We start from the raw sequence: 20,901 nt of genomic DNA, 5'->3' as shown, positions 1-20,901 counted from the left end.
TTACGATATTTTTTGCGATAATGATGAATCAGCTATGTTATTTTGGGGGGAGGTGCTACAAAATATTAAATAATAGCTCATCAGCATTGCGCTAAACTGAGTGAGCTTAGCCGTGAATGGTCCTTGCGCGCACCAAAAAAAAAGTGTCAACGGAAGCCAGTTTGAATTTGGCTTCAGACCAATCACATCACAAGCCAGATGACAGAGAAAAATGTGAATTGTTGCATCTGGCTAACTAGCCCTTTCCTAAATTATCCATGGAGGGAGGGAGATATATGGACTATTACTTAGTTCTCCGTACTGGCCAATGATTATAATGGCGATTCTGATCCAACCATTAATTCATACATTGTTGTGCCTTTGGCCTGAGAGGATGGAAGTTCAATATGTAGCTAGATGTAGAAGGCTAATGTTAACTAGCTAGCCTGGTGCATCGTTGCTCGTGAAAGGAAGTTAGGCTAGCTATAGCAAGTATTTTAGCCAGGATGTCTAGGACAACAAAAAAGTAAAAGTGTGTCCTGTATGACAGAGTGATAGAATGGTACCATGAGAGAGAGAAGGATGGCATTGGTGTTTCTCTACAAGTAGAGAACACACACACACACACACACACACACACACACACACACACACACACACACACACACACACACACACACACACACACACACACACACACACACATACATACATACATACATACATACATACATCAGTTCCATGGACAGCCACATCATTTTTAGCTTACGTCGATTGATCTAATACTTTTTGTGGTATCTTTTAGTTGTTACTGTATGAGACTAAACAGAGGTGATTAGATGATGTTGAAATGTTGAAGTTGAAATGGTGCTGGAATAGTAGAGGCAGGTCCTGTTTTCTTTGGCGGTTAACTCTCTGTACTTCTAAATTAAATAGTGGTTTATAAGTCAGAAAACGTCGGTAACATTATCTTGCTTGACCAATGCTGTAGGTCTGTTTGTTAAATGCAATATGTTTTGTGGACTTCACCAGACAGAGATTTGCTCTCGAGTGTTTTAAATGAAAACAAATGTGTGGTTGAATTTATTCTGCCACTGTGTCTTCTATTGTCTTCGGCCTTCAGGCCTACCGTATATATCACTGTGTCTTCTATTTTCTTCGGCCTTTAGGCCTACAGTATATATCACTGTGTCTTCTATTGTCTTCGGCCTTTAGGCATATATTTTGGGGTGGCAGCGTAGTCTAGTGGTTAGAGCGTTGGACTAGTAAACGTGAAAGGTTGCAAGTTTGAATCTCTGAGCCTGACATGGTACTAATCTGTTGTTCTGCCCCTGAACAAGGCCCCTGAACAAGGCCCCTGAACCCACTGTTCCTAGGCTGCCATTGAAAATAAGAATTTGTTCTTAACTAACTTGCCTAGTTAAAAAAAAAGGTTAAAGGTTAAAAATATATATATAATGGTGGCAAGCAGTGGAGGATGGTACATAACAATGTCTGGAAAGGAGCCAATGGAATGGCATCAAATTCAAGGAAACCATGTGTTTGATGTATTGGATTGGATTCCATTCCAGTATTGTATTGGATTCCACTCCAGTATTGTATTGGATTCCACTCCAGTATTGTATTGGATTCCATTCCAGTATTGTATTGGATTCCACTCCAGTATTGTATTGGATTCCACTCCAGTATTGTATTGTATTGGATTCCATTCCAGTATTGTATTGGATTCCACTCCAGTATTGTATTGGATTCCACTCCAGTATTGTATTGTATTGGATTCCATTCCAGTATTGTATTGGATTCCATTCCAGTATTGTATTGGATTCCACTCCAGTATTGTATTGGATTCCACTCCAGTATTGTATTGGATTCCATTCCAGTATTGTATTGGATTCCACTCCAGTATTGTATTGGATTCCACTCCAGTATTGTATTGGATTCCACTCCAGTATTGTATTGGATTCCATTCCAGTATTGTATTGGATTCCACTCCAGTATTGTATTGTATTGGATTCCACTCCAGTATTGTATTGGATTCCATTCCAGTATTGTATTGGATTCCATTCCAGTATTGTATTGGATTCCACTCCAGTATTGTATTGTATTGGATTCCATTCCAGTATTGTATTGGATTCCACTCCAGTATTGTATTGGATTCCATTCCAGTATTGTATTGGATTCCACTCCAGTATTGTATTGGATTCCATTCCAGTATTGTATTGGATTCCACTCCAGTATTGTATTGTATTGGATTCCACTCCAGTATTGTATTGTATTGGATTCCACTCCAGTATTGTATTGGATTCCATTCCAGTATTGTATTGGATTGGATTCCACTCCAGTATTGTATTGTATTGGATTCCATTCCAGTATTGTATTGGATTCCACTCCAGTTGTGTATTGTATTGGATTCCACTCCAGTATTGTATTGTATTGGATTCCATTCCCGTATTGTATTGGATTCCACTCCAGTATTGTATTGGATTGGATTCCACTCCAGTATTGTATTGTATTGGATTCCACTCCAGTATTGTATTGGATTCCACTCCAGTATTGTATTGGATTCCATTCCAGTATTGTATTGGATTCCATTCCAGTATTGTATTGGATTCCACTCCAGTATTGTATTGGATTCCACTCCAGTATTGTATTGGATTGGATTCCACTCCAGTATTGTATTGTATTGGATTCCACTCCAGTATTGTATAGGATTCCATTCCAGTATTGTATTGGATTCCATTCCAGTATTGGATTGGATTGGATTCCACTCCAGTATTGTATTGTATTGGATTCCACTCCAGTATTGAATTGTATCGGATTCCACTCCAGTATTGTATTGTATTGGATTCCATTCCAGTATTGTATTGTATTGGATTCCACTCCAGTTTCGTAGTGGATTCCATTCCAGTATTGTATTGGATTCCATTCCAGTATTGTATTGGATTCCACTCCAGCATTGTATTGGATTCCACTCCAGTATTGTATTGTATTTGATTCTATTCCAGTATTGTATTGTATTGGATTCCACTCCAGTATTGTATTGGATTCCACTCCAGTATTGTATTGGATTCCATTCCAGTATTGTATTGGATTCCACTCCAGTATTGTATTGGATTCCACTCCAGTATTGTATTGGATTCCACTCCAGTATTGTATTGGATTCCACTCCAGTATTGTATTGTATTGGATTCCACTCCAGTATTGTATTGGATTCCATTCCAGTATTGTATTGGATTCCACTCCAGTATTGTATTGGATTCCACTCCAGTATTGTATTGGATTCCACTCCAGTATTGTATTGTGTTGGATTCCATTCTAGTATTGTATTGGATTCCATTCCAGTATTGTATTGGATTGGATTCCACTCCAGTATTGTATTGTATTGGATTCCACTCCAGTATTGAATTGTATCGGATTCCACTCCAGTATTGTATTGTATTGGATTCCATTCCAGTATTGTATTGTATTGGATTCCACTCCAGTTTCGTAGTGGATTCCATTCCAGTATTGTATTGGATTCCATTCCAGTATTGTATTGAATTCCACTCCAGCATTGTATTGGATTCCACTCCAGTATTGTATTGTATTTGATTCTATTCCAGTATTGTATTGTATTGGATTCCACTCCAGTATTGTATTGGATTCCACTCCAGTATTGTATTGGATTCCATTCCAGTATTGTATTGGATTCCACTCCAGTATTGTATTGGATTCCACTCCAGTATTGTATTGGATTCCACTCCAGTATTGTATTGTGTTGGATTCCATTCTAGTATTGTATTGGATTCCATTCCAGTATTGTATTGGATTCCACTCCAGTATTGTATTGGATTCCACTCCAGTATTGTATTGGATTCCATTCCAGTATTGTATTGGATTCCATTCCAGTATTGTATTGGATTGGATTCCACTCCAGTCTTGTATTGTATTGGATTCCACTCCAGTATTGAATTGTATCGGATTCCACTCCAGTATTGTATTGTATTGGATTCCATTCCAGTATTGTATTGTATTGGATTCCACTCCAGTTTCGTAGTGGATTCCATTCCAGTATTGTATTGGATTCCATTCCAGTATTGTATTGGATTCCACTCCAGCATTGTATTGGATTCCACTCCAGTATTGTATTGTATTTGATTCTATTCCAGTATTGTATTGTATTGGATTCCACTCCAGTATTGTATTGGATTCCACTCCAGTATTGTATTGGATTCCATTCCAGTATTGTATTGGATTCCATTCCAGTATTGTATTGGATTCCATTCCAGTATTGTATTGGATTCCATTCCAGTATTGTATTGGATTCCATTCCAGTATTGTATTGGATTCCATTCCAGTATTGTATTGGATTCCATTCCAGTATTGTATTGGATTCCATTCCAGTATTGTATTGGATTCCATTCCAGTATTGTATTGGATTCCATTCCAGTATTGTATTAGATTTCATTCCAATATTGTATTGGATTCCATTCCAGTATTGTATTGGATTCCATTCCAGTATTGTATTGGATTCCATTCCAGTATTGTATTGGATTCCATTCCAGTATTGTATTGGATTCCATTCCAGTATTGTATTGGATTCCATTCCAGTATTGTATTGGATTCCGCTCCAGCCATTACCATGAGCCTGTCTTCCCCAATTAAGGTGCCACCAACCTCCTGTGGGTCAAATAGAGCAAACAACACACAGTTTGTAATACAGATTATTTTTTGTGTCTTCCCTGGTGATTTTACCCACACGCTGAACCTGGTGCCATGAACTCAATATTAGGAGGTGATAAATAAATGATATACTCACGGAAAGCTGTGACTACGCTCTCTGTAACTAAAACAACCATAGTTGCTTTGAAAACTGTATTTTTCCTGCGATTGTATTTTGAGCAACAGTCATATGTGCTTGTGCTTGTCAGAATGCATCTCAGTGGGGAGAGGAAGTGGGAGTGGCCAAACAGGGTCAGGCAGAAACTTTCAATGCAGGAATCAACATAATGTATAGGCTTATTACTGTTGACCAAACAATGGTTCTAGAACCATCTACAGGAACGTTGTGCAGCAAAAAAAAATCACTGAAAATTACAGATGTAATCAAAATACTCTGGTAAAGAAGAAGGTAATGTCATGTCGGTTATTTCCAGTTTATCGTCCCAGTTCGATTTTGGAGGTTCTTTTCTGTAGCTAGAAGGAAGCAATTTAGTCCAGCACCTGCCTCCCTCACCTTCCTCACAGAGGTCCCTGATCTGTCTTTCTCGCTCTCTTACGTTCTCTCTCTCTCTCTCTCTCTCTCTCTCTCTCTCTCTCTCTCTCTCTCTCTCTCTCTCATCTATCAGTATATGTCTCACCTCTGCCTGAGTTGGGGTGAAGAACAGGGGGAGGAGGAGGAGGAGGAGAGAGGTGCACGGGGCAGGGCAGGGTAGAATAATTTGAAGGAATGTGGTAGTAACAGTGTCAGGAGAAAGGCAGGATATCGTAGCCTAATCAGCCGATTGAACATCCTGATAAAGCTGTGATCAGCTGAGCGTGGCAGACACAGCACTGTAAGGACAGGCACCCTAATAGAGGCACCCTATTCCCTATAAAATGCACTACAGGGGCTCTGGTCAAAAGTAGTGCACTATATAGGGAATAGGCAGGGTATCATTTGGGACACACACAGGGAGAGAGAGAGAGAGAGAGGCATATCTTAGAGTTTGGATAAAGTTTAGGACATAGCCAGGAGACTCCGTGCTCACAGCAGAGCTCAGCTGATCACTGATATCCTGCCTCTTTCGACATGTTGAGGTGTGGCTCAGCTCCATTTGCATCCTCACAGCAGAATACACCTATTGAATCAAATAATGATTAGTGAGTTGTTTAGTCTCACCAGATGGCCTCTGGTTAGTGAGTTGTTTATCCTCACCAGATGGCCTCTGGTTAGTGAGTTGTTTAGCCTCACCAGATGGCCTCTGGTTAGTGAGTTGTTTATCCTCACCAGATGGCCTCTGGTTAGTGAGTTGTTTATCCTCTGGTTAGTGAGTTGTTTATCCTCACCAGATGGCCTCTGGTTAGTGAGTTGTTTATCCTCACCAGATGGCCTCTGGTTAGTGAGTTGTTTATCTTCACCAGATGGCCTCTGGTTAGTGAGTTGTTTATCCTCACCAGATGGCCTCTGGTTAGTGAGTTGTTTAGCCTCACCAGATGGCCTCTGGTTAGTGAGTTGTTTAGTCTCACCAGATGGCCTCTGGTTAGTGAGTTGTTTATCCTCACCAGATGGCCTCTGGTTAGTGAGTTGTTTATCCTCACCAGATGGCCTCTGGTTAGTGAGTTGTTTATCCTCACCAGATGGCCTCTGGTTAGTGAGTTGTTTAGCCTCACCAGATGGCCTCTGGTTAGTGAGTTGTTTATCCTCACCAGAGATGGTTTATCCTCTGGTTAGTGAGTTGTTTAGCCTCTGGTTAGTGAGTTGTTTATCCTCACCAGATGGCCTCTGGTTAGTGAGTTGTTTATCCTCTGGTTAGTGAGTTGTTTATCCTCACCAGATGGCCTCAGATGGCCTCAGATGGTCTCTGGTTAGTGAGTTGTTTAGCCTCACCAGATGGCCTCTGGTTAGTGAGTTGTTTAGCCTCACCAGATGGCCTCTGGTTAGTGAGTTGTTTATCCTCACCAGATGGCCTCTGGTTAGTGAGTTGTTTATCCTCTGGTTAGTGAGTTGTTTATCCTCACCAGATGGCCTCTGGTTAGTGAGTTGTTTATCCTCACCAGATGGCCTCTGGTTAGTGAGTTGTTTATCCTCTGGTTAGTGAGTTGTTTATCCTCACCAGATGGCCTCTGGTTAGTGAGTTGTTTAGCCTCACCAGATGGCCTCTGGTTAGTGAGTTGTTTAGTCTCACCAGATGGCCTCTGGTTAGTGAGTTGTTTATCCTCACCAGATGGCCTCTGGTTAGTGAGTTGTTTAGCCTCTGGTTAGTGAGTTGTTTAGCCTCTGGTTAGTGAGTTGTTTATCCTCACCAGATGGCCTCTGGTTAGTGAGTTGTTTAGTCTCACCAGATGGCCTCTGGTTAGTGAGTTGTTTATCCTCACCAGATGGCCTCTGGTTAGTGAGTTGTTTAGTCTCACCAGATGGCCTCTGGTTAGTGAGTTGTTTAGCCTCACCAGATGGCCTCTGGTTAGTGAGTTGTTTAGTCTCACCAGATGGCCTCTGGTTAGTGAGTTGTTTATCCTCACCAGATGGCCTCTGGTTAGTGAGTTGTTTAGTTGTTTCTCACCAGATGGCCTCTGGTTAGTGAGTTGTTTATCCTCACCAGATGGCCTCTGGTTAGTGAGTTGTTTGGCCTCTGGTTAGTGAGTTGTTTAGCCTCACCAGATGGCCTCTGGTTAGTGAGTTGTTTAGCCTCTGGTTAGTGAGTTGTTTATCCTCACCAGATGGCCTCTGGTTAGTGAGTTGTTTAGCCTCACCAGATGGCCTCTGGTTAGTGAGTTGTTTAGCCTCACCAGATGGCCTCTGGTTAGTGAGTTGTTTAGCCTCACCAGATGGTCTCTGGTTAGTGAGTTGTTTATCCTCTGGTTAGTGAGTTGTTTATCCTCACCAGATGGCCTCTGGTTAGTGAGTTGTTTAGCCTCTGGTTAGTGAGTTGTTTATCCTCACCAGATGGCCTCTGGTTAGTGAGTTGTTTAGTCTCACCAGATGGCCTCTGGTTAGTGAGATGTTTAGCCTCACCAGATGGCCTCTGGTTAGTGAGTTGTTTATCCTCACCAGATGGCCTCTGGTTAGTGAGTTGTTTATCCTCACCAGATGGCCTCTGGTTAGTGAGTTGTTTATCCTCACCAGATGGCCTCTGGTTAGTGAGTTGTTTATCCTCACCAGATGGCCTCTGGTTAGTGAGTTGTTTAGCCTCTGGTTAGTGAGTTGTTTAGCCTCACCAGATGGCCTCTGGTTAGTGAGTTGTTTAGCCTCTGGTTAGTGAGTTGTTTAGCCTCACCAGATGGCCTCTGGTTAGTGAGTTGTTTAGCCTCACCAGATGGCCTCTGGTTAGTGAGTTGTTTAGCCTCTGGTTAGTGAGTTGTTTAGCCTCACCAGATGGCCTCTGGTTAGTGAGTTGTTTATCCTCACCAGATGGCCTCTGGTTAGTGAGTTGTTTATCCTCTGGTTAGTGAGTTGTTTAGCCTCACCAGATGGCCTCTGGTTAGTGAGTTGTTTATCCTCTGGTTAGTGAGTTGTTTAGCCTCACCAGATGGCCTCTGGTTAGTGAGTTGTTTAGCCTCACCAGATGGCCTCTGGTTAGTGAGTTGTTTATCCTCTGGTTAGTGAGTTGTTTAGCCTCACCAGATGGCCTCTGGTTAGTGAGTTGTTTAGCCTCACCAGATGGCCTCTGGTTAGTGAGTTGTTTAGCCTCACCAGATGGCCTCTGGTTAGTGAGTTGTTTAACCTCACCAGATGGCCTCTGGTTAGTGAGTTGTTTATCCTCACCAGATGGCCTCTGGTTAGTGAGTTGTTTAGCCTCTGGTTAGTGAGTTGTTTATCCTCACCAGATGGCCTCTGGTTAGTGAGTTGTTTATCCTCTGGTTAGTGAGTTGTTTAGCCTCTGGTTAGTGAGTTGTTTATCCTCTGGTTAGTGGGTTGTTTAGTCTCACCAGATGGCCTCTGGTTAGTGAGTTGTTTATCCTCGCCAGATGGCCTCTGGTTAGTGAGTTGTTTAGCCTCACCAGATGGCCTCTGGTTAGTGAGTTGTTTAGCCTCACCAGATGGCCTCTGGTTAGTGAGTTGTTTAGCCTCACCAGATGGCCTCTGGTTAGTGAGTTGTTTAGCCTCACCAGATGGCCTCTGGTTAGTGAGTTGTTTAGCCTCACCAGATGGCCTCTGGTTAGTGAGTTGTTTAGCCTCACCAGATGGCCTCTGGTTAGTGAGTTGTTTATCCTCACTAGATGGCCTCTGGTTAGTGAGTTTTTTATCCTCTGGTTAGTGAGTTGTTTATCCTCACCAGATGGCCTCTGGTTAGTGAGTTGTTTAGCCTCTGGTTAGTGAGTTGTTTAGCCTCTGGTTAGTGAGTTGTTTAACCTCACCAGATGGTCTCTGGTTAGTGAGTTGTTTATCCTCACCAGATGGTCTCTGGTTAGTGAGTTGTTTATCCTCACCAGATGGCCTCTGGTTAGTGAGTTGTTTAGCCTCTGGTTAGTGAGTTGTTTAGCCTCTGGTTAGTGAGTTGTTTATCCTCTGGTTAGTGAGTTGTTTAGCCTCTGGTTAGTAAGTTGTTTAGCCTCTGGTTAGTGAGTTGTTTAGCCTCTGGTTAGTGAGTTGTTTAGCCTCTGGTTAGTGAGTTGTTTAGCCTCTGGTTAGTGAGTTGTTTAGCCTCTGGTTAGTGAGTTGTTTAGCCTCTGGTTACTGAGTTGTTTAACCTCACCAGATGGTCTCTGGTTAGTGAGTTGTTTATCCTCACCAGATGGTCTCTGGTTAGTGAGTTGTTTATCCTCACCAGATGGCCTCTGGTTAGTGAGTTGTTTAGCCTCTGGTTAGTGAGTTGTTTATCCTCACCAGATGGTCTCTGGTTAGTGAGTTGTTTATCCTCACCAGATGGCCTCTGGTTAGTGAGTTGTTTAGCCTCTGGTTAGTGAGTTGTTTAGCCTCTGGTTAGTGAGTTGTTTATCCTCTGGTTAGTGAGTTGTTTAGCCTCTGGTTAGTGAGTTGTTTATCCTCTGGTTAGTGAGTTGTTTAGCCTCTGGTTAGTGAGTTGTTTATCCTCACCAGATGGCCTCTGGTTAGTGAGTTGTTTAGCCTCTGGTTAGTGAGTTGTTTAGCCTCTGGTTAGTGAGTTGTTTATCCTCACCAGATGGCCTCTGGTTAATTCACACATCACTGTCACCGTAGAAAATAACCCTGTGAGTTTTTCTTCTCATTTTACATGGGGTCCATGGGGAAATAGAATAATCTTTCTCTGTGTATTTCATTCACTTATCTGTAGGATTGTTTGCATTAGAGTAGTCCTGAGCGATTAACTGAAACGTCAGTATTTTTTGGTTGGTATTATTAAACAGCTAATCGACAAACGTCAGTTCAATTACTTTTTCAATTTATTTTAGTTCCGTGTTGTTGTTGTTTTCAATGGGGAGAACATAGACAACGGTAGATGGTTGGTGTTGTTGTTTTCAATGGGGAGAACATAGACAACGGTAGATGGTTGGTGTTGTTGTTTTCAATGGGGAGAACATAGACAACGGTAGATGGTTGGTGTTGTTGTTGTTTTCAATGGGGAGAACATAGACAACGGTAGATGGTTGTTGTTGTTGTTGTTTTCAATGGGGAGAACATAGACAACGGTAGATGGTTGTTGTTGTTTTCAATAGGGAGAACATAGACAACGGTAGATGGTTGTTGTTGTTGTTTTCAATGGGGAGAACATAGACAACGGTAGATGGGTGGTGTTGTTGTTGTTTTCAATGGGGAGAACATAGACAACGGTAGATGGCTGGTGTTGTTGTTGTTTTCAATGGGGAGAACATAGACAACGGTAGATGGTTGTTGTTGTTTTCAATGGGGAGAACATAGACAACAGTAGATGGGTGGTGTTGTTGTTGTTTTCAATGGGGAGAACATAGACAACGGTAGATGGCTGGTGTTGTTGTTGTTTTCAATGGGGAGAACATAGACAACGGTAGATGGGTGGTGTTGTTGTTGTTTTCAATGGGGAGAACATAGACAACGGTAGATGGGTGGTGTTGTTGTTGTTTTCAATGGGGAGAACATAGACAACGGTAGATGGGTGGTGTTGTTGTTGTTTTCAATGGGGAGAACATAGACAACGGTAGATGGTTGGTGTTGTTGTTTTCAATGGGGAGAACATAGACAACGGTAGATGGTTGGTGTTGTTTTCAATGGGGAGAACATAGACAACGGTAGATGGGTGGTGTTGTTGTTGTTTTCAATGGGGAGAACATAGACAACGGTAGATGGGTGGTGTTGTTGTTGTTTTCAATGGGGAGAACATAGACAACGGTAGATGGGTGGTGTTGTTGTTGTTTTCAATGGGGAGAACATAGACAACGGTAGATGGTTGGTGTTGTTGTTTTCAATGGGGAGAACATAGACAACGGTAGATGGTTGGTGTTGTTTTCAATGGGGAGAACATAGACAACGGTAGATGGTTGGTGTTGTTGTTTTCAATGGGGAGAACATAGACAACGGTAGATGGTTGTTGTTGTTTTCAATGGGGAGAACATAGACAACGGTAGATGGGTGGTGTTGTTGTTGTTTTCAATGGGGAGAACATAGACAACGGTAGATGGGTGGTGTTGTTGTTGTTTTCAATGGGGAGAACATAGACAACGGTAGATGGGTGGTGTTGTTGTTGTTTTCAATGGGGAGAACATAGACAACGGTAGATGGGTGGTGTTGTTGTTGTTTTCAATGGGGAGAACATAGACAACGGTAAATGGGTGGTGTTGTTGTTGTTTTCAATGGGGAGAACATAGACAACGGTAGATGGTTGGTGTTGTTGTTTTCAATGGGGAGAACATAGACAATGGTGGTGGTGTTGTTGTTTTCAATGGGGGTAGATGGGTGGTGTTGTTGTTGTTTTCAATGGGGAGAACATAGACAACGGTAGATGGGTTTTCAATGGGGAGTGTAGATGTTGTTGTTTTCAATGGGGAGAACATAGACAACGGTAGATGGGTGGTGTTGTTGTTGTTTTCAATGGGGAGAACATAGACAACGGTAGATGGTTGGTGTTGTTTTCAATGGGGAGAACATAGACAACGGTAGATGGTTGGTGTTGTTGTTGTTTTCAATGGGGAGAACATAGACAACGGTAGATGGTTGGTGTTGTTGTTGTTTTCAATGGGGAGAACATAGACAACGGTAGATGGGTGGTGTTGTTGTTGTTTTCAATGGGGAGAACATAGACAACGGTAGATGGTTGGTGTTGTTGTTTTCAATGGGGAGAACATAGACAACGGTAGATGGTTGGTGTTGTTGTTTTCAATGGGGAGAACATAGACAACGGTAGATGGTTGGTGTTGTTGTTTTCAATGGGGAGAACATAGACAACGGTAGATGGTTGGTGTTGTTTTCAATGGGGAGAACATAGACAACGGTAGATGGTTGGTGTTGTTGTTTTCAATGGGGAGAACATAGACAACGGTAGATGGTTGGTGTTGTTGTTTTCAATGGGGAGAACATAGACAACGGTAGATGGTTGGTTTTGTTGTTGTTTTCAATGGGGAGAACATAGACAACGGTAGATGGTTGGTTTTGTTGTTGTTTTCAATGGGGAGAACATAGACAATGGTAGATGGTTGGTGTTGTTGTTTTCAATGGGGAGAACATAGACAACGGTAGATGGTTGGTGTTGTTGTTGTTTTCAATGGGGAGAACATAGACAACGGTAGATGGTTGGTGTTGTTGTTTTCAATGGGGAGAACATAGACAATGGTAGATGGTTGGTGTTGTTGTTTTCAATGGGGAGAACATAGACAACGGTAGATGGTTGGTGTTGTTGTTTTCAATGGGGAGAACATAGACAACGGTAGATGGTTGGTGTTGTTGTTTTCAATGGGGAGAACATAGACAACGGTAGATGGTTGGTTTTGTTGTTGTTTTCAATGGGGAGAACATAGACAACGGTAGATGGGTGGTGTTGTTGTTGTTTTCAATGGGGAGAACATAGACAACGGTAGATGGGTGGTGTTGTTGTTATTTTCAATGGGGAGAACATAGACAACGGTAGATGGTTGGTGTTGTTGTTGTTTTCAATGGGGAGAACATAGACAACGGTAGATGGTTGGTGTTGTTGTTTTCAATGGGGAGAACATAGACAACGGTAGATGGTTGTTGTTGTTTTCAATGGGGAGAACATAGACAACGGTAGATGGTTGGTGTTGTTTTCAATGGGGAGAACATAGACAACGGTAGATGGTTGGTGTTGTTGTTGTTTTCAATGGGGAGAACATAGACAACGGTAGATGGTTGGTGTTGTTGTTGTTTTCAATGGGGAGAACATAGACAACGGTAGATGGGTGGTGTTGTTGTTGTTTTCAATGGGGAGAACATAGACAACGGTAGATGGTTGGTGTTGTTGTTTTCAATGGGGAGAACATAGACAACGGTAGATGGTTGGTGTTGTTTTCAATGGGGAGAACATAGACAACGGTAGATGGTTGGTGTTGTTGTTTTCAATGGGGAGAACATAGACAACGGTAGATGGTTGGTGTTGTTTTCAATGGGGAGAACATAGACAACGGTAGATGGTTGTTGTTGTTTTCAATGGGGAGAACATAGACAACGGTAGATGGTTGGTTTTGTTGTTGTTTTCAATGGGGAGAACATAGACAACGGTAGATGGTTGGTGTTGTTGTTGTTTTCAATGGGGAGAACATAGACAACGGTAGATGGTTGGTGTTGTTGTTGTTTTCAATGGGGAGAACATAGACAACGGTAGATGGTTGGTGTTGTTGTTTTCAATGGGGAGAACATAGACAACGGTAGATGGTTGGTGTTGTTGTTTTCAATGGGGAGAACATAGACAACGGTAGATGGGTGGTGTTGTTTTCAATGGGGAGAACATAGACAACGGTAGATGGTTGTCTGGCTGCGTGGCTGATACTGCCTGAGCAGAGACTTAAATGAATGAAAAATAATTATGTTATCAAATAAATATGAATAAATATTTTATGAAAGTAAAGTAAGATATGTAAATAAATAAATGGTAAATCAGTGCTAAGCAGTAATGGCCGGTCACTGCCGTCATGGGACTTTTATTCATAGTTTTATTCTGTGTTGTTACAGCGTTCCACCGACTTGTCTTGGTCAGGAAGAAGGCTGGTGATGGCTGAGGGAAGCTCTAAAATCAGTTTTATGATAATATTTAATAATGCATTTCATGTAAAAAAAATATGAAAAAAATAAATGTTTTAATCAAAAACAAAATAGATTTATGTGATTATTTTTTAATAATCTATCCGAAACGAACCCGACCTCAAAAGACAATAATCGCTCAGCACTACATTGGAGAGAAGGGAGACTCTAAGAAAGCCCCTATCAGACTGGGCTCAGACACCCCCCGCCCTACCTTAACATGCCGTGCTCTGGGCCCCTGATGGGACATCTGGTTCAGTTGAACATTGTGGTAAACGAGCCCTTGGTTTTATTTTGCACTTGATTACCTTGTCTCTAGACTTACAGTATGTTTACCTTGTCTCTAGACTTACAGTATGTTTACCTTGTCTCTAGACTTACAGTATGTTTACCTTGTCTCTAGACTTACAGTATGTTTACCTTGTCTCTAGACTTACAGTATATTTACCTTGTCTCTAGACTTACAGTATGTTTACCTTGTCTCTAGACTTACAGTATGTTTACCTTGTCTCTAGACTTATAGTATTCATATAAGAGTGATAGACAATGTTAGTGGGTTGGAAAGTACATCATAATGCTGTATCCACATAGTATGGGTTTTAGATTATTACATGTTGCTAATTTAGCAGAGTTACTAGCTCTCTCTGAGCTGTTTTGGAGGCAGGGGGAGGCAGTAAGGCATTGTGGTGAAAGGGGGGAGGCAGTAAGGCGTTGGGGTGGAAGGGGGAGGCAGTGGGGTGGAAGGGGGAGGCAGTGGGGTGGAAGGGGGAGGCAGTGGGGTGGAAGGGGGAGGCAGTGTGTCAGTGGGGTGGAAGGGGAGGCAGTGGGGTGGAAGGGGGAGGCAGTGGGGTGGAAGGGGGAGGCAGTGGGGTGGAAGGGGAGACAGTGTGTCAGTGGGGTGGAAGGGGGAGGCAGTGGGGTGGAAGGGGGAGGCAGTATGTCAGTGGGGTGGAAGGGGGAGGCAGTATGTCAGTGGGGTGGAAGGGGGAGGCAGTATGTCAGTGGGGTGGAAGGGGGAGACAGTATGTCAGTGGGGTGGAAGGGGGAGGCAGTATGTCAGTGGGGTGGAAGGGGAGGCAGTGGGGTGGAAGGGGGAGACAGTGGGGTGGAAGGGGAGGCAGTATGGCAGTGGGGTGGAAGGGGGAGGCAGTATGTCAGTGGGGTGGAAGGGGGAGGCAGTATGTCAGTGGGGTGGAAGGGGGAGGCAGTGGGGTGGAAGGGGGAGGCAGTATGTCAGTGGGGTGGAAGGGGGAGGCAGTGGGGTGGAAGGGGGAGGCAGTATGTCAGTGGGGTGGAAGGGGGAGGCAGTATGTCAGTGGGGTGGAAGGGGAGGCAGTGGGGTGGAAGGGAGAGGCAGTATGTCAGTGGGGTGGAAGGGGGAGGCAGTGGGGTGGAAGGGGGAGGCAGTATGTCAATGGGGTGGAAGGGGAGGCAGTATGTCAGTGGGATGGAAGGGGGAGGCAGTGGGGTGGAAGGGGGAGGCAGTGGGGTGGAAGGGGGAGGCAGTATGTCAGTGGGGTGGAAGGGGGAGGCAGTATGTCAGTGGGGTGGAAGGGGGAGGCAGTGGGGTGGAAGGGGGAGGCAGTGGGGTGGAAGTGGGGTGGGGGGAGGCAGTGGGGTGGAAGGGGGAGACAGTGTGTCAGTGGGGTGGAAGGGGGGAGGCAGTGGGGTGGAAGTGGGGGGAGGCAGTATGTCAGTGGGGTGGAAGGGGAGGCAGTATGTCAGTGGGGTGGAAGGGGGAGGCAGTGGGGTGGAAGGGGGAGGCAGTGGGGTGGAAGGGGGAGGCAGTATGTCAGTGGGGTGGAAGGGGGAGGCAGTATGTCAGTATGTCAGTGGGGTGGAAGGGGAGGCAGTGGGGTGGAAGGGGGAGGCAGTATGTCAGTGGGGTGGAAGGGGGAGGCAGTGGGGTGGAAGGGGGAGGCAGTATGTCAGTGGGGTGGAAGGGGAGGCAGTATGTCAGTGGGGTGGAAGGGGGAGGCAGTGGGGTGGAAGGGAGAGGCAGTATGTCAGTGGGGTGGAAGGGGAGGCAGTGGGGTGGAAGGGGGAGGCAGTATGTCAATGGGGTGGAAGGGGGAGGCAGTATGTCAGTGGGATGGAAGGGGGAGGCAGTGGGGTGGAAGGGGGAGGCAGTGGGGTGGAAGGGGGAGGCAGTATGTCAGTGGGGTGGAAGGGGGAGGCAGTATGTCAGTGGGGTGGAAGGGGGAGGCAGTGGGGTGGAAGGGGGAGGCAGTATGTCAGTGGGGTGGAAGGGGAGGCAGTATGTCAGTGGGGTGGAAGGGGGAGGCAGTGGGGTGGAAGGGGGAGGCAGTATGTCAGTGGGGTGGAATGGGGAGGCAGTATGTCAGTGGGGTGGAAGGGGGAGGCAGTGGGGTGGAAGGGGGAGGCAGTGGGGTGGAAGGGGGAGGCAGTGGGGTGGAAGGGGGAGGCAGTATGTCAGTGGGGTGGAAGGGGAGGCAGTGGGGTGGAAGGGGGAGGCAGTATGTCAGTGGGGTGGAAGGGGGAGGCAGTGGGGTGGAAGGGGGAGGCAGTGGGGTGGAAGGGGGAGGCAGTATGTCAGTGGGGTGGAAGGGAGAGGCAGTGTGTCAGTGGGGTGGAAGGGGGAGGCAGTGGGGTGGAAGGGGAGGCAGTATGTCAGTGGGGTGGAAGGGGGAGGCAGTGTGTCAGTGGGGTGGAAGGGGGAGGCAGTGGGGTGGAAGGGGGAGGAAGTGGGGTGGAAGGGGAGGCAGTATGTCAGTGGGGTGGAAGGGGGAGGCAGTGTGTCAGTGGGGTGGAAGGGGGAGGCAGTATGTCAGTGGGGTGGAAGGGGGAGGCAGTGGGGTGAAAGGGGGAGGAAGTGGGGTGGAAGGGGGAGGAAGTGGGGTGGAAGGGGGAGGCAGTATGTCAGTGGGGTGGAAGGGGAGGCAGTATGTCAGTGGGGTGGAAGGGGAGGCAGTGGGGTGGAAGGGAGAGGCAGTGGGGTGGAAGGGGGAGGCAGTATGTCAGTGGGGTGGAAGGGGGAGGCAGTATGTCAGTGGGGTGGAAGGGGGAGGCAGTGGGGTGGAAGGGGGAGGCAGTATGTCAGTGGGGTGGAAGGGGGAGGCAGTATGTCAGTGGGGTGGAAGGGGGAGGAAGTGGGGTGGAAGGGGGAGGCAGTATGGCAGTGGGGTGGAAGGGGGAGGCAGTATGTCAGTGGGGTGGAAGGGGAGGCAGTATGTCAGTGGGGTGGAAGGGGGAGGCAGTATGTCAGTAGGGGATAGGTTAAGTAATCCCTCTCACCCCACCCCTAAGTTTTAGATGCACTATTGGTGACTGTCCCACTGGATGTCATAAGGTGAATGTCAGTCGCTCTGGATAAGGGCGTCTGCTAAATGACTTAAATGTAAATGTAAATGTGGGTGGAAGGGGGAGGCAGTATGTCAGTGGGGTGGAAGGGGAGGCAGTATGTCAGTGGGGTGGAAGGGGGAGGCAGTGGGGTGTGGAAGGGGGAGGCAGTATGTCAGTGGGGTGGAAGGGGGAGGCAGTATGTCAGTGGGGTGGAAGGGGGAGGCAGTGGGGTGGAAGGGGGAGGCAGTATGTCAGTGGGGTGGAAGGGGGAGGCAGTGGGGTGGAAGGGGGAGGCAGTATGTCAGTGGGGTCTCCAGAGCAGAACAGACCGATAGCGGATGGACAAACTCCACCCTCATGATGCTGTAAAAGAAAACCTAAAGGTCACAAAGCAGGTGTTGATGTTTACAGGTGTCCTAACACTGCTGTTGGGGAACCACCCAGGTGTCCTAACACTGCTGTTGGGGAACCACCCAGGTGTCCTAACACTGCTGTTGGGGAACCACCCAGGTGTCCTAACACTGCTGTTGGGGAACCACCCAGGTGTCCTAACACTGCTGTTGGGGAACCACCCAGGTGTCCTAACACTGCTGTTGGGGAACCACCCAGGTGTCCTAACACTGCTGTTGGGGAAGCACCCAGGTGTCCTAACACTGCTGTTGGGGAACCACCCAGGTGTCCTAACACTGCTGTTGGGGAACCATCCAGGTGTCCTAACACTGCTGTTGGGGAACCACCCAGGTGTCCTAACACTGCTGTTGGGGAACCATCCAGGTGTCCTACCACTGCTATTGGGGAACCATCCAGGTGTCCTAACACTGCTGTTGGGGAACCATCCAGGTGTCCTAACACTGCTGTTGGGGAACCAGGCAGGTGTCCTAACACTGCTGTTGGGGAACCATCCAGGTGTCCTAACACTGCTGTTGGGGAACCATCCAGGTGTCCTAACACTGCTGTTGGGGAACCAGGCAGGTGTCCTAACACTGCTGTTGGGGAACCATCCAGGTGTCCTAACACTGCTGTTGGGGAACCATCCAGGTGTCCTAACACTGCTGTTGGGGAACCATCCAGGTGTCCTAACACTGCTGTTGGGGAACCAGGCAGGTGTCCTAACACTGCTGTTGGGGAACCATCCAGGTGTCCTAACACTGCTGTTGGGGAACCACCCAGGTGTCCTAACACTGCTGTTGGTGAACCACCCAGGTGTCCTAACACTGCTGTTGGGGAACCATCCAGGTGTCCTAACACTGCTGTTGGGGAACCACCCAGGTGTCCTAACACTGCTGTTGGGGAACCACCCAGGTGTCCTAACACTGCTGTTGGGGAACCACCCAGGTGTCCTAACACTGCTGTTGGGGAACCACCCAGGTGTCCTAACACTGCTGTTGGGGGACCACCCAGGTGTCCTAACACTGCTGTTGGGGAACCACCCAGGTGTCCTAACACTGCTGTTGGGGAACCACCCAGGTGTCCTAACACTGCTGTTGGGGAACCACCCAGGTGTCCTAACACTGCTGTTGGGGAACCACCCAGGTGTCCTAACACTGCTGTTGGGGAACCACCCAGGTGTACTAACACTGCTGTTGGGGAACCACCCAGGTGTACTAACACTGCTGTTGGGGAACCACCCAGGTGTCCTAACACTGTTGTTTCAGGAGCCATGCACCCTCCGAAACACGACCCCGCCAAGCCGCACTGCTTCTTGACACACTGCTCGCTTAACCCGGAAGTCAACCACGCCAATGTGTCGGAGGAAACACCGTACACATGGCGACCGGAGTCAGCATGCATACACCCTGCCCGCCACAAGGTGTCGCTGGAGTGCAATGGGACAAGGATATCCCAGCCGTCCAAACCCTCTCCCGAGCCCCTGACGACGCTGGGCCAACTGTACACAGCCCGGGATCGAACCCGGTTCTGTAGTGATTCCTCTAGCCCTGCAGAGGAACCGCTGTGTCACTCGGGGAGGTCCCAATTCAGCGTAGTTGACCGAGTGTGACACACATTGGATGGCAGGTGACGTAAGGAATCCCTTTGATAGGATAAAGTAATCCTTCTCACCCCCCCCTTTAAGATTTAGATGCACTATTGTAAAGTGACTGTTCCACTGGATGTCATAAGGTGAATGCACCAATTTGTAAGTCGCTCTGGATAAGAGCGTCTGCTAAATGACTTAAATGTAAATGTAAAAGGTGACTAGGCAGAAGTCAGAGGTGGTGGGTTGCAGTGTCACTAAAACAACCTCAGGATATGTGTCAAAGGTGATGGGTCAGGGTTCAAACCAAACACAATGAGCTGACATATCACTGCAAATGCCATTTCCCAGCCTTGGCTTCTGTACCGTTGGCCGTCTGTCTGTCAATATGGAGGGAAGATATCGGTCAGTCTCAAAACCAGGTCTCTCTCTCTCTCTCTCTCTCTCTCTCTCTCTCTCTCTGCACCATGACACACGATACAGCACTAATCTAGGAGATTTAGGGAAAGGCTCTTTAAAGGGAAATTCCACCACTTTTCAACCTCATATTCATTATTTCCAGCACCAAAGTGAATTTCTATGATCTGTGCTTTAATAAATTAAAAGGATTAAAAGTAACAAAATAGTGATGTTTCAAAACCTGCAATGAGTTTCTAGCTATGAGGAGCTGGCTCTCACTACATCAGGTGGTCCTGAGGAGCTGGCTCTCACTACATCAGGTGATCCTGGGGAGCTGGCTCTCACTACATCAGGTGATCCTGGGGAGCTGCCTCTCACTACATCAGGTGGTCCTGAGGAGCTGGATCTCACTACATCAGGTGATCTTGGGGAGCTGGCTCTCACTACATCAGGTGGTCCTGAGGAGCTGGCTCTCATTACAACAGGTGATCCTCAGGAGCTGGCTCTCACTATAACAGGTGATCCTGAGGAGCTGGCTCTCACTATAACAGGTGATCCTGAGGAGCTGGCTCTCACTATAACAGGTGGTCCCGGGGAGCTGGCTCTCACTACATCAGGTGGTCCTGAGGAGCTGGCTCTCATTACAACAGGTGATCCTCAGGAGCTGGCTCTCACTACATCAGGTGGTCCTGAGGAGCTGGCTCTCACTACATCAGGTGATCCTGAGGAGCTGGCTCTCACTACATCAGGTGATCCTGGGGAGCTGGCTCTCAGTTTGGTAGGCTACCATCAGAGGCATCAGGGCTCAGTTTGGTAGGCTGTCATCAGAGGCATCAGAGCTCAGTTTGGTAGGCTACCATCAGAGGCATCAGAGCTCAGTTTGGTAGGCTGTCATCAGAGGCATCAGGGCTCAGTTTGGTAGGCTACCATCAGAGGCATCAGGGCTCAGTTTGGTAGGCTACCATCAGAGCTCAGTTTGGTAGGCTGTCATCAGAGGCATCAGGGCTCAGTTTGGTAGGCTGTCATCAGAGGCATCAGGGCTCAGTTTGGTAGGCTGTCATCAGAGGCATCAGGGCTCAGTTTGGTAGGCTACCATCAGAGGCATCAGGGCTCAGTTTGGTAGGCTGTCATCAGAGGCATCAGGGCTCAGTTTGGTAGGCTGTCATCAGAGGCATCAGGGCTCAGTTTGGTAGGCTGTCATCAGAGGCATCAGGGCTCAGTTTGGTAGGCTGTCATCAGAGGCATCAGGGCTCAGTTTGGTAGGCTGTCATCAGAGGCATCAGGGCTCAGTTTGGTAGGCTGTCATCAGAGGCATCAGGGCTCAGTTTGGTAGGCTGTCATCAGAGGCATCAGGGCTCAGTTTGGTAGGCTGTCATCAGAGGCATCAGGGCTCAGTTTGGTAGGCTGTCATCAGAGGCATCAG

At 46.7% G+C, this 20,901-nt stretch overlaps 1 protein-coding gene across 1 annotated transcript; it reads left to right on the top strand.

Annotated features, from left to right (window-relative positions):
* Positions 1 to 18,871: 18,871 nt before the first annotated feature.
* LOC123996442 (S-antigen protein-like) lies at positions 18,872 to 20,295 on the top strand. Its single transcript, XM_046299810.1, has 2 exons — positions 18,872 to 19,023; positions 19,737 to 20,295. The coding sequence occupies exons 1-2, from the start codon at positions 18,872 to 18,874 to the stop codon at positions 20,293 to 20,295; spliced, it is 711 nt and encodes a 236-aa protein (XP_046155766.1).
* Positions 20,296 to 20,901: the final 606 nt, after the last annotated feature.

Source organism: Oncorhynchus gorbuscha, linkage group LG15 (assembly GCF_021184085.1).
Source record: "Oncorhynchus gorbuscha isolate QuinsamMale2020 ecotype Even-year linkage group LG15, OgorEven_v1.0, whole genome shotgun sequence".
NCBI classification, from domain to species: domain Eukaryota; kingdom Metazoa; phylum Chordata; class Actinopteri; order Salmoniformes; family Salmonidae; genus Oncorhynchus; species Oncorhynchus gorbuscha.
Note: the sequence above shows the minus strand (reverse complement) of the source record. Positions and strands in the feature narration are given on the sequence as shown.